Raw genomic sequence first — 14,354 nt, 5'->3', positions numbered from 1 at the left:
TGGTGCTGGCCACCCACCCCCTCGTGTGCCACAGTGCCGGTAGCCTTCACAGGTGCTGCTACTCGCTAACAGCACTTGCCCCTACAGCCCTGTTAGAGGCTACACGGGGGACCTTTGTCTGTGTGTCTACAGCTGCTGCTCGCTACACACAGCCACTTGACCCTACAGCCCTGTTAGAGGCTACACGGGGGACCTTTGTCTGTGTGTCTACAGCTGCTGCTCGCTACACACAGCCACTTGCCCCCTACAGCCCTGTTAGAGGCTACACGGGGGACCTTTGTCTGTGTGTCTACAGCTGCTGCTCGCTACACACAGCCACTCGCCCCCTACAGCCCTGTTATGTCTGTAGGGGCAGTTTAACGCGAACGAGACGACAACAACAACAACAATCACAAAGCCAACGGCGACTCGAACGATGCTTTATTAATCCGCGGGGCCGCCCTCAGTCATCCCAGAGCAGGATCAGCTCCTCGTCGTCCTCGTCCCACGGGAAGGGTTCCATCCAGCGCAGGTCGCCGGCGTTCTGCTGGAAGCGCACCAAGTCGCCAAAGTCGCGGTCGGGGTGGACGACCATGCCACCACCACGCTCCTCTTGCTCCCCCTGCTCCTCCTCGTCGAGGAAGACGAAGATTCCGTCGCCGTGCCCGCCGTGGTGGAAGAAGTGGCGCTCTGGTGGTGTTGGGAAGGTAGAGGGAGAGGAGGGGAGAGGGAGGTGAGGGGGGAGGAGGAGGAGGGGGGAGGAAGAGGTGGAGGTGGAGGAAAGTAGGGGTGGGAAGGAGGAGGTCAAACACGTGTCGTTACACAGAGACACACAGAGACCCATAGAAACACAGAGACCCATAGAGACACACAGAGACCCATAGATACACAGAGACCCATAGATACACAGAGACACACAGAGACCCATAGAGATACACAGAGACCCATAGAGACACACAGAGACCCATAGAGATACAGAAAAACAGAGACATACAGAGACCCATAGAGACACACAGAGACCCATAGAGATACAGAAAAAACAGAGACATACAGAGACCCATAGAGACACACAGAGACCCATAGAGACACACAGAGACCCATAGAGATACACAGAGACCCATAGATACACACAGATCCATAGAGACACACAGAGACACACAGAGACCCACAGAGACCCATAGAGACACAGAAAAACAGAGACATACAGAGACCCATAGAGACACACAGAGACCCATAGAGATACACAGAGACCCATAGATACACAGAGACCCATAGAGAAACACTGAGACCCATAGATACACAGAGACACATAGAGACACACAGAGACCCATAGAGACACACATAGACCCATAGAGACACACAGAGAACCATAGAGATACAGAAAAACAGAGACATACAGAGACCCATAGAGACACACAGAGACCCATAGAGATACAGAAAAACAGAGACATACAGAGACCCATAGAGACACACAGAGACCCATAGAGACACACAGAGACCCACAGGGATACACAGAGACCCATAGATATACACAGATCCATAGAGACACACAGAGACACACAGAGACCCACAGAGACCCATAGAGACACAGAAAAACAGAGACATACAGAGACCCATAGAGACACACAGAGACCCAAAGAGACACACAGAGACCCATAGAGATACACAGAGACCCATAGATACACAGAGACCCATAGAGAAACACTGAGACCCATAGATACACAGAGACCCATAGATACACAGAGACACATAGAGGCACACAGAGACCCATAGAGACACACAGAGACCCATAGAGACACACAGAGAACCATAGAGATACAGAAAAACAGAGACATACAGAGACCCATAGAGACATACAGAGACCCATAGAGATATAGAGACCCATAGATACACACAGATCAATAGAGACACACAGAGACACACAGAGACCCACAGAGACCCATAGAGACACAGAAAAACAGAGACATACAGAGACCCATAGAGACACACAGAGACCCATAGATACACACAGATCCATAGAGACACACAGAGACCCAAAGAGACCCACAGAGACCCATTGAGACACAGAAAAGCAGAGACATACAGAGACCCATAGAGGCACACAGAGACCCATAGAGATACACAGGGACCCATAGTTACACACAGATCCATAGAGACACACAGAGACCCATAGAGACACACAGAAAAACAGAGACATACAGAGACTAATAGAGACACACAGAGACCCATAGAGAAACACAGAGACCCATAGAGATACACAGGGACCCATAGATACACACAGATCCATAGAGACACACAGAGACCCATAGATACACACAGATCCATAGAGACACACAGAGACACACAGAGACCCACAGAGACCCATAGAGACACAGAAAAACAGAGACATACAGGGACCCATAGATACACACAGATCCATAGAGACACACAGAGACCCACAGAGACCCACAGAGACCCATTGAGACACAGAAAAGCAGAGACATACAGAGACCCATAGAGACACACAGAGACCCATAGAGATACACAGGGACCCATAGATACACACAGATCCATAGAGACACACAAAGACCCATAGAGACACACAGAAAAACAGAGACATACAGAGACTCATAGAGACACACAGAGACCCATAGAGATACACAGAGACCCAGAGATACACACAGATTCATAGAGACACACAGAGACCCATAGAGACACACAGAGACCCATAGATACACACAGATCCACAGAGACCCACAGAGACCCACAGAGACCCACAGAGACCCATTGAGACACAGAAAAACAGAGATATACAGAGACCCATAGAGACACACAGAGACCCATAGAGATACACAGAGACCCATAGATAAACACAGATCCATAGAGACACACAGAGACCCATAGAGACACGGAAAAACAGAGACCCATGGAGATCCATGGAGATCTATGGAGCCCGTGAAGGCGTTCCTGCCGTAGGCCGCGAGACCAAAACGTCGCTTACCCTGCATGAGCACCATGGGATCTGGCACCGTCCGTCTCTGGAGGAAGTAGAGGCAGCAGGCGAGCTACAGGCAGACAGGAACTCACACACACACACAGACACACACAGACACACACACAGACACACACAGACACACAGACACACACACAGAGACACACACAGACACACACACAGACACACACAGACACATACACACAGACACACACACACAGACACACACACAGACACACAGACACACACACAGACACACACAGACACACACACAGACACACACAGACACACACACAGTGGGGGGTGAGTTTGTGTGGTGATTGAGGAAGTGAGTGGCTGAGTGAGTGAGCGAGTGTTGAGTGAGCGGTGAGTGAATGAGCGAGTGGTGAGTGAGCGAGTGGGAGAGTGGGTGAGTGATCAAGTGGTGAGCGAGTGGTGAGCGAGTGGTGAGCGAGTGTGCGATTGGTGAGCGATTGAGCGAGTGGGTGAGTGGGCAAGCGGCCGAGTGAGCGAGTGGTGAGCGAGTGTACGAGTGGTGAGCGGGCGGGCGAGTTTGCTGTTCGCGTGCATTACCCACCAATCCAAGGGAAATCCCGGCGAGTGACGTCACAAAGACGATGACGTTGCATGACCTGGTGCAGGATGCGCACTGAGACACGGTCAGCCACAGGTGGAAGTCCTGGGGCAGAACGCAGAGGCAAAGACAAAGACGAAGGTCGATTCCAAACGTGTTCTACGGCATGTACTGTACTACACTACATGATACACTACTATATGCTACACTACATTATACACTACGACAGTACATTATATACTACTACACTACATTATATACTACTACACTACTATATACTACTACACTACATTATATACTACTACACTACATTATATACTACTACACTACATTATATACTACTACACTACACTATATACTACTACACTACATTATATACTACTACATTACATTCTATACTACTACACTACATTATATACTGCTACACTACTATATACTACTACACTACTATATACTACTACACTACTATATACTACTACAATACATTATATACTGCTACACTACTATATACTACTACACTACATTATATACTACTACACTACAATATATACTACTACACTATATACTACTACGCTACATTATATACTACTACTACACTACATTCTATACTACTACACTACATTATATACTGCTACACTACCATATACTACTACACTACTATATACTACTACACTACTATATACTACTACAATACATTATATACTGCTACACTACATTATACACCACTACACTACATTATAAACTACTACACTACATCATATACTACTACATTATAAACTACTACACTACATTATGTACTACTACACTACATTATATACTACTACACTATACACTACTATACTACATTATATACTACTACATTATATACTACTACACTGCATTATGTACTACTACACCACATTAAATACTACTACACTACATTATACACTGCTACACTACATTATATACTACTACACTACATTATATACTACTACACTATACACTACTACACTACATTATACACTACTATATACTAAACTACATTATACACTACTACACTACATTATATACTACTACACTACATTATATACTACTACACTATACACTACTACACTACATTATATACTACTACACTACATTATACACTACTCCACTACTATATACTACACTACATTACACACTACTACACTACATTATACACTACTACACTACATTATACACTACTATACACGTAATACACTACTATATACTACTATATACTACACTACATTATACACTACCATACACATTATACACTACTATATACAACACTACATTATACACTACTATACACATTATACAATACTGTATACTATACTACATTATATACTACTAAACACATTATATACTACTATATACTACGCTACATTATATACTACTACACTACATTATATACTACTACACTACATTATATACTACTACACTATACACTACTACACTACATTATATACTACTACACTACATTATATACTACTACACTACATTATACACTACTACACAACATTATATACTACACTACATTATATACTACTACACTACATTATACACTACTACACAACATTATATACTACTACACTACGTCACGGCCTGGGACAGACAGAGAGACACAGAGACACGGCATGGGACAGACAGAGAGACACAGAGAGACATACAGAGAGACACAGAGACACGACATGGGACAGACAGAGAGACAGAGAGACAGACAGAGAGACACAGAGACACGACATGGGACATACAGAGAGACGAAGAGACACGACATGGGACAGAGAGACACGGCCTGGGAGAGACAGAGAGACACAGAGACATACAGAGAGACACAGAGACACGGCATGGGACAGAGAGATACGGCCTGGGACAGACAGAGAGACAAAGAGACAGAGAGACACAGAGACACGGCATGGGACAGAGAGATACGGCCTGGGACAGAGAAAGAGAGACACAGAGACAAACAGAGAGACACAGAGACATACAGAGAGACACAGAGACACGGCATTGGACAGAGAGACACGGCCTGGGACAAACAGAGAGACACAGAGACAAAAAGAGAGACACAGAGACACGGCCTGGGACAGACAGAGAGACACGACATGGGACAGACAGAGACACACAGAGACACGGCCTGGGACAGACAGAGAGACACAGAGACGCGGCATGGGACAGAGATACACGGCCTGGGACAGACAGAGAGACACAGAGACAGACACAGAGAGACACAGAGACAGATACAGAGAGACACAGATACAGACACAGAGAGACACGACATGGGACATAAACAGACACAGAGAGATACGGCATGGGACAGAGACAGACACAGAGAGACACGGCCTGGGACAGATAGACAGACACAAAGACAAACAGAGAGACATAGAGACAGACACAGAGAGACACGGCATGGGACAGAGACAGACACAGAGAGACACGGCATGGGACAAAGAAAGACAGAGAGACACAGAGACAGACACAGAGAGATACAGAGACAGACACAGAGAGACACGGCATGGGACAGAGACAGACAGAGAGACACGGCCTGGGACATACAGAGAGACACAGAGACAGACACAGAGAGATACAGAAACAGACACAGAGAGACACGGCATGGGACAGAGACAGACACAGAGAGACACGACATGGGACAGAGACAGAAACACAGAGAGAAAAGGGACGGGACAGAGACAGACACAGAGATACACAGAGACAGACACAGAGAGACACGGGACGGGATAGAGACAGACACAGAGAGACACGACATGGGACAGAGACAGACACAGAGAGACACGGGACGGGACAGAGATATAAACACAGAGAGACACAGAGACAGACACAGAGAGATACAGAGAGATACAGATACATACAGAGAGAAACAGAGACACGGCATGGGACAGAGACAGACACAGAGAGACACGGCCTGGGACAGACAGACAGACACAGAGACAAACAGAGAGACACAGAGAGACACGGGACGGGACAGACAGAGAGACACAGAGACATACAGAGAGACACAGAGAGACACGGCATGGGACAGAGACAGACACAGAGAGACACGGCTTGGGACAGAGACAGAAACAGAGACAAACAGAGAGACACAGAGACAGACACAGAGAGACACAGAGACAGATTCAGAGAGACACAGAGAGACACGGCCTGGGACAGACAGAGAGACACAAAGACAAACAGAGACAGACACAGAGAGACACGGCATGGGACAGAGACAGAAACACAGAGACAGACACAGAGAGATACAGAGACAGACACAGAGAGACACAGAGACAGATTCAGAGAGACACAGAGACAGACACAGAGAGACACGACATGGGACAGAGACATACACAGAGAGACACGGCATGGGACAGAAACATACACAGAGAGACACGGCCTGGGACAGACAGAGAGACACAGAGACACAGAGACAGACACAGAGAGACACGGCATGGGACAGAGACAGAAACACAGAGACAGACACAGAGAGATACAGAGACAGACACAGAGAGACACAGAGACAGACACAGAGAAACACGACATGGAACAGAGACATACACAGAGAGACAGGGCATGGGACAGACAGAGAGACACAGAGACAAACAGAGAGACACAGAGACAGACAGAGAGAGACACGGCATGGGACAGAGACAGAGACATACAGAGAGACACAGAGACAGACAGAGAGACACAGAGACAGACACAGAGAGACACAGAGACAGACACAGAGAGACACGACATGGGACAGAGACAGAAACACAGAGACACAGAGATACACAGAGACAGACAGAGACACGGCCTGGGACAGAGACAGACACAGAGACAGACACAGAGAGACACAGAGAGACACAGAGACAGGCACAGAGAGACACAGAGAGACACAGAGAGACACAGAGACAGAGAGACACAGAGACAGACACAGAGAGACACAGAGACAGACACAGAGACAGACACAGAGACAGAGAGACACAGAGACAGAGACAGAGAGACACAGAGACAGAGAGACACGGGACGGGAGTCTCACCTGAATTGTCACGCTGAGCCATGACAGCCACGCCGTGGAGCTTCCCCTGAAACACAGAGGGGGGGGGGGGGGAGACGTGGGGGGAGGGGTGGGGGGAGGGGTGGGGGGAGGGGTGGGGGGACGTGGTTGGAGGGGTGGGGGGCGACGTGGGGGGAGGGGTGGGGGGAGACGTGGGGGGAGGGGTGGGGGGGAGACGTGGGGGGAGGGGTGGGGGGAGGGGTGGGGGGGGAGAGGTGGGGGGAGTGGTGTCGGGATGACCAACGCAATGATTATAATATATATGATTATAATATATATGATTATAATATATCAATAATTAAGGTTTGTTTGATGTTAGATCGCGTTAATATGAATTACTGTGTCGTTAAAGCCACCACCACCCGACATGGCCAATTATTTAAGGGGTTTGCGTTACGTAAACAGAACGTGGCCAATTCGTTACTAGTACAGCACTAACCGGTTGCTGTGTGTTGCAGAGTTAAATCCACTACAATATTTACAATTCGTTACTAGTACAGCACTAACCAGTTACTGTGTGTTGGAAAGTTAAACCCACTACAACATTTACAATTCGTTACTAATACAGCACTAACCGGTTGCTGTGTGTTGGAGGGTTAAACCCACTACAACATTTACAATTCGTTACTAGTACAGCACTAACCGGTTGCTGTGTGTTGGAGAGTTAAACCCACTGCAACATTTACAATTCGTTACTAGTACAGCACTAACCGGTTGCTGTGTGTTGGAGAGTTAAACCCACTGCAACATTTACAATTCGTTTCTAGTACAGCACTAACCGGTTGCTGTGTGTTGGAGAGTTAAACCCACTGCAACATTTACAATTCGTTACTGGTACAGCACTAACCGGTTGCTGTGTGTTGGAGAGTTAAACCCACTGTGACATTTACAATTCGTTACTAGTACAGCACTAACCGGTTGCTGTGTGTTGGATAGTTAAACCCACTACGACATTTACAATTTGTTACTAGTACAGCACTAACCGGTTGCTGTGTGTTGCAGAGTCAAACCAACTACTACATTTACAATTCGTTACTAGTACAGCACTAACCGGTTGTTGTGTGTTGGAAAGTTAAACCTACTACGACATTTACTATTCATTACTAGTACAGCACTAACCCGTTGCTGTGTGTTGGAGAGTTAAACCCACTACAACATTATCAATTCGTTACTAGTACCGCACTAACCGGTTGCTGTGTGTTGGAGAGTTAAACCCACTACTACTTTTAGAATTCGTTACTAGTACAGCATTAACCGGTTGCTGTGTGTTGGAGAGTTAAACCCACTACTACATTTACAATTCGTTACTAGTACAGCACTAACCGGTTGCTGTGTGTTGGAGAGTTAAACCCACTGCAACATTTACAATTTGTTACTAGTACAGCACTAACCGGTTGCTGTGTGTTGGGTAGTTAAACCCACTACAACATTTACAATTCGTTACTAGTACAGCACTAACCGGTTGTTGTGTGTTGGAAAGTTAAACCTACTACGACATTTACTATTCATTACTAGTACAGCACTAACCGGTTGCTGTGTGTTGGAGAGCTAAACCCACTACGACATTTACAATTCCTTACTTTTACAGCACTAACCCGTTGCTGTGTGTTTGAGAGTTAAACCCACTACAACATTATCAATTCGTTACTAGTACCGCACTAACCGGTTGCTGTGTGTTGGAGAGTTAAACCCACTACTACATTTACAATTCGTTACTAGTACAGCACTAACCGGTTGCTGTGTGTTGGAGAGTTAAACCCACTGCAACATTTACAATTCGTTACTAGTACAGCACTAACCGGCTGCTGTGTGTTGGAGAGTTAAACCCACTGTGACATTTACAATTCGTTACTAGTACAGCACTAACCGGTTGCTGTTTGTTGGAGAGTTAAACCCACTACAACATTTACAATTCGTTACTAGTACAGCACTAACCGGTTGCTGTGTGTTGGAGAGTTAACCACTACAACATTTACAATTCGTTACTAGTACAGCACTAACCGGTTGCTGTGTGTTGGAGAGTTAAACCCACTGCAACATTTACAATTCGTTACTAGTACAGCACTAACCGGTTGCTGTGTGTTGGAGAGTTAAACCCACTGTGACATTTACAATTCGTTACTAGTACAGCACTAACCGGTTGCTGTTTGTTGGAGAGTTAAACCCACTACAACATTTACAATTCGTTACTAGTACAGCACTAACCGGTTGCTGTGTGTTGGAGAGTTAACCACTACAACATTTACAATTCGTTACTAGTACAGCACTAACCGGTTGCTGTGTGTTGGAGAGTTAAACCCACTACAACATTTACAATTCGTTACTAGTACAGCACTAACCGGTTACTGTGTGTTGGAGTTTTAAATCCACTACTACTTTTACAATTCGTTACTAGTACAGCACTAACCGGTTGCTGTGTGTTGGAGAGTTAAACCCACTACAACATTCACAATTCGTTACTAGTACAGTGCTAACCGGTTGCTGTGTGTTGGAGAGTTAAACCCACTGCTACATTTACAATTCGTTACTAGTACAGTGCTAACCGGTTGCTGTGTGTTGGAGAGTTAAACCCACTGCTACATTTACAATTCGTTACTAGTACAGCACTAACTGGTTGCTGTGTGTTGGAGAGTTAAACCCACTACAACATTCACAATTCGTTACTAGTACAGCACTAACCGGTTGCTGTGTGTTGGAGAGTTTAACCCACTACAACATTCACAATTCGTTACTAGTACTGCACTAACCGGTTGCTGTGTGTTGGAGAGCTTAACCCACTACAACATTTACAATTCGTTACTAGTACAGCACTAACCGGTTTGCTGTGTGTTGTCTTTTTTTTTGTTTATTTTGACTAATTTTGAACCTATCAAGGTGACTTTACCAAAAGACCCAAACAATTTGAATTCCTGCAGTCACGACAACAAGAAGCACTTTCGCAGAAATGAGTTTGTCGATCTCGGTGATGATTTCAAAGTGGCATCAAAGCTCCCAGCGGCTTCCTAATAACGGAAGGAAGACAGCGTTCCAGACAGCCACGGAAGCGCGCCTTACCCGGCTAAAACATTTTAGATGAATATATAACAAAAAAGTTAAAAGGGGCCGTCCATAAATGACGTCACACGACGTCACAAAAAGTCAGACCCCCCCTCAAATATGACGTCACAAAGCTCTGCCCCCCCCCCCCCCCCACAAAAATATTTCCAATTTTAAAATAAAACATGCTTCAAATCGCTTTAAACTATTGTCATTGTAGTGCGTATTTAATGTGGCGCTGCACTCTGATGTTGTAGGAGAAAACATTTATTTAAAAATATATATCTATTTAATTAAGTAGAACGTTTTGATTTAAAGCTTTCGTGACTGCAGGGATTCATATTCTTGGTTCTTTCGGTAAAGTCACCACCACGTGGAAGGGAAACAATAAAATAATAAAAATATAAAACAATAAAATTCTCACGACGTTTCAACTGCAACACAAGCAGCAATCATCATCAGGTGTGAAAACCACATCAAGCAAATTTTAAAAAAAGTTGCGGGTTATTTTTAACGTTAGCACCACGGAGAGCGATTTGGCAGTTATTCAGATGGACGAGTCCATCTATTTTGATTTAAAGCTTTCGTGACTGCAATAATTATTATTCTTAACTCTTTCGGTAAAGTCACATTGAAGGGAAACAATAGAATAATAAATATATATATAAAACAATAAACATTCTCACGACGTTTCGACCATAACACACGTCGTGAGATTTTTTATTGTTTTATATATATTTTATTATTTTATTGTTTCCCTTCAACGTGACTTTACCGAAAGAGCTAAGAATATGAGTCCATCTATGTTCGGAAAAGAGTAGGGGGGGAGACGAAAATAATGGATGCGGTCTGAAAGCCACCATAAGCGTGAACAATCATTTATGGACGACCCCTTAACACAACTCGTCCATATGAATAACTGCCAAATCGCTCTCCGTGGTGCTAACGTTAAAATAAAACGCCACTTTTTTACAATTATTTCCTGCTGTGGTTTTCACACCTGATGATGATTGCTCGTGTTGCAGTCGAAACGTCGTGATAATTTTATTGTTTGATATTTTTATTATTTTATTGTTTCCCTTCTACGTGGTGACTTGACCGAAAGAACTAACAATATAAGCAGAACGTGTTGTCTATATTTATTTAAAGTTGCGCATTTTGATGCGACGTCACATTTCTCAAACCCTCCCACCCCTCCTCCTCGTCACACATCGTCACAAATGTCTGACCCATCCTCCACCCCCACCCCCACCTAGGCGCGTGACGTCATTTATGGACGGCCCCAAGTCGTTTCAGGTTTACTTACCAGCGCCAAATCGCCGTGAGCAGAGAATGCGGCCTCCAAACGCCCGACGCTACGAGCGGCGGTGGCATTGTAACGGGGAGCGAGGCCAACGGAGGGTCCACCTCCATGCCTGGGCTCAGCAGCAGCAGCAGAAGCAGCAGAGGCAGCAGCAGCAGCAGGCAGACGAGCCACGTGCGCTGAGATAGCATGGCGGATCTTCTCCCTCTGAAGCAACCTCACCCTCCTTATCCCTCCGCTCGGCGTCAATGAAGGGAATGAGCCGTGTGGGTGAGCGTTGCGAGATAGCGTGTCAGTGTTTTCGAGGTAGTGTGTGAGAGTGTGGGAGCGTGTATGTGTGTGAGAGAGTATGGGAGCGTGTGTGTGTGTGTGAGAGTGTGTGTGTGTGAGAGTGTGTGAGAGTGTGTGTGTGTGAGAGTGAGTGTGTGAGAGAGTGTGTGTGAGAGTGTGTGTGAGAGTGTGAGAGAGAGTGTGTGTGTGAGTGTGTGAGAGAGTGTGTGTGAGAGTGTGTGTATGTGAGAGTGAGTGTGTGAGAGAGTGAGAGGGAGTGTGAGAGTGTGTGTGAGACTCTGAGAGAGTGTGTGTGTGAGTGTGTGTGAGAGAGTGTGTGTGTGTGAGTGTGTGTGAGAGAGTGTGTGTGTGAGAGTGTGAAAGAGAGTGTGTGTGTGAGAGTGTGTGTGTGTGAGAGTGTGTGTGTGAGAGTGTGTGTGAGACTCAGAGAAAGTGTGTGTGTGTGTGAGTGTGTGTGAGAGAGTGTGTGTGTGTGAGTGTGTGTGAAAGAGTGTGTGTGTGAGAGAGTGTGAAAGAGAGTGTGTGTGTGAGAGTGTGTGTGTGTGTGTGAGAGTGTGTGTGTGAGAGTGTGTGTGAGACTCTGAGAGAGTGTGTGTGTGAGTGTGTGTGTGAGAGTGTGTGTGTGAGTGTGTGTGAGAGTGTGTGTGTGAGAGTGTATGTGAGAGTGTGTGTGTGAGAGTGTGTGTGTGAGAGAGAGTGTGTGTGTGAGAGAGTGTGTGTGAGAGAGTGTGTGTGTGTGAGAGAGAGTGAGTGTGTGAGAGTGTGTGAGAGTGTGAGAGAGTGTGTGAGAGTGTGTGTGTGTGAGAGAGAGAGTGAGAGAGTGTATTTAGATTTTTTTTAGAGCGTGTGAAAAAGCGTGCGTCCTTGTCAGAGTTCGTCTCATAATGACGTAGCTAGTCACGTGTCAGTTCTACGCGCGTCACGAAGAGCGTTACGTAACCAACGCACCACGTGACCGCCGCGCCAACGCGCGCGTGCGCACTGGCCGTTTCCGTTTCAACGGCTCGGCGAACACTGCCCATAGACTCAGCACTGCCCATAGACTCAACACTGCCCATAGACTCAGCACTGCCCATAGACTCAACCCTGCCCATAGACTCAACACTGCCCATAGACTCAGCACTGCCCATAGACTCAGCACTGCCCATAGACTCAACACTGCCCATAGACTCAGCACTGCCCATAGACTCAGCACTGCCCATAGACTCAACACTGCCCATAGACTCAGCACTGCCCATAGACTCAACACTGCCCATAGACTCAACACTGCCCATAGACTCAGCACTGCCCATAGACTCAACACTGCCCATAGACTCAACCCTGCCCATAGACTCAACACTGCCCATAGACTCAGCACTGCCCATAGACTCAGCACTGCCCATAGACTCAACACTGCCCATAGACTCAGCACTGCCCATAGACTCAACACTGCCCATAGACTCAGCACTGCCCATAGACTAACATTGCCCATAGACTCAGCACTGCCCATAGACTCAGCACTGCCCATAGACTCAACACTGCCCATAGACTCAGCACTGCCTATAGACTAACACTGCCCATAAACTCAGCACTGCCCATAGACTCAGCACTGCCCATAGACTCAGCACTGCCCATAGACTCAACACTGCCCCATAGACTCAGCACTGCCCATAGACTCAACACTGCTCATAGACTCAACACTGCCCATAGACTCAGCACTGCCCATAGACTCAACACTGCCCATAGACTGAACACTGCCCCTTCGACTTAATACTGCACCATAGACTCAGCACTGCCCATAGACTTCTTCATGGTTTGAGTGATAGCTTTGCGAATTGTATAGTCGGAGTAACCATTAGCTTTAAGAGCTTGGTGTACCTGCTTGAGTTCACTGCCTATGTGTTCCTGGTCGGATATGCATTGGGCTCTAAGGTACAGAGTCTTGATGAGAGAATTCTTCTGTGATGGATGGTGGTGGGAATCCGGTTTCAGATAAGCATCCGTATGGGTAGCTTTCCTGTAGACAGAGTGGCTCATTGAACCATCAGGTCTCTTTTTTATTAGGACATCCAAAAAAGGTAGCTTGCCATCTTTTCGACTTCCATGGTAAATCTGATGGCTGGGTGTATGGAATTGATGTGGTCGAAGAATTGGTCTAGAGCTGGCCGGCCATGTGGCCAGATGA

The 14,354-nt window shown here is 46.2% G+C and overlaps 1 protein-coding gene across 1 annotated transcript; it reads right to left on the bottom strand.

Annotated features, from left to right (window-relative positions):
- Positions 1-403: 403 nt before the first annotated feature.
- On the bottom strand, positions 404-12,306 carry LOC142928903 (uncharacterized). The gene is made up of 5 exons (XM_076069381.1): positions 11,903-12,306; positions 7,543-7,588; positions 3,528-3,629; positions 2,960-3,023; positions 404-669 (listed from the first exon to the last, which is right to left on the bottom strand). The coding sequence occupies exons 1-5, from the start codon at positions 12,088-12,090 to the stop codon at positions 443-445; spliced, it is 627 nt and encodes a 208-aa protein (XP_075925496.1). The 5' UTR covers positions 12,091-12,306; the 3' UTR covers positions 404-442.
- Positions 12,307-14,354: the final 2,048 nt, after the last annotated feature.

This window comes from Petromyzon marinus, chromosome 24, assembly GCF_048934315.1.
Source record: "Petromyzon marinus isolate PM22_M1 ecotype Great Lakes invasive population chromosome 24, UKy_Petmar_22M1.pri1.0, whole genome shotgun sequence".
NCBI lineage: Eukaryota > Metazoa > Chordata > Hyperoartia > Petromyzontiformes > Petromyzontidae > Petromyzon > Petromyzon marinus.
Note: the sequence above shows the minus strand (reverse complement) of the source record. Positions and strands in the feature narration are given on the sequence as shown.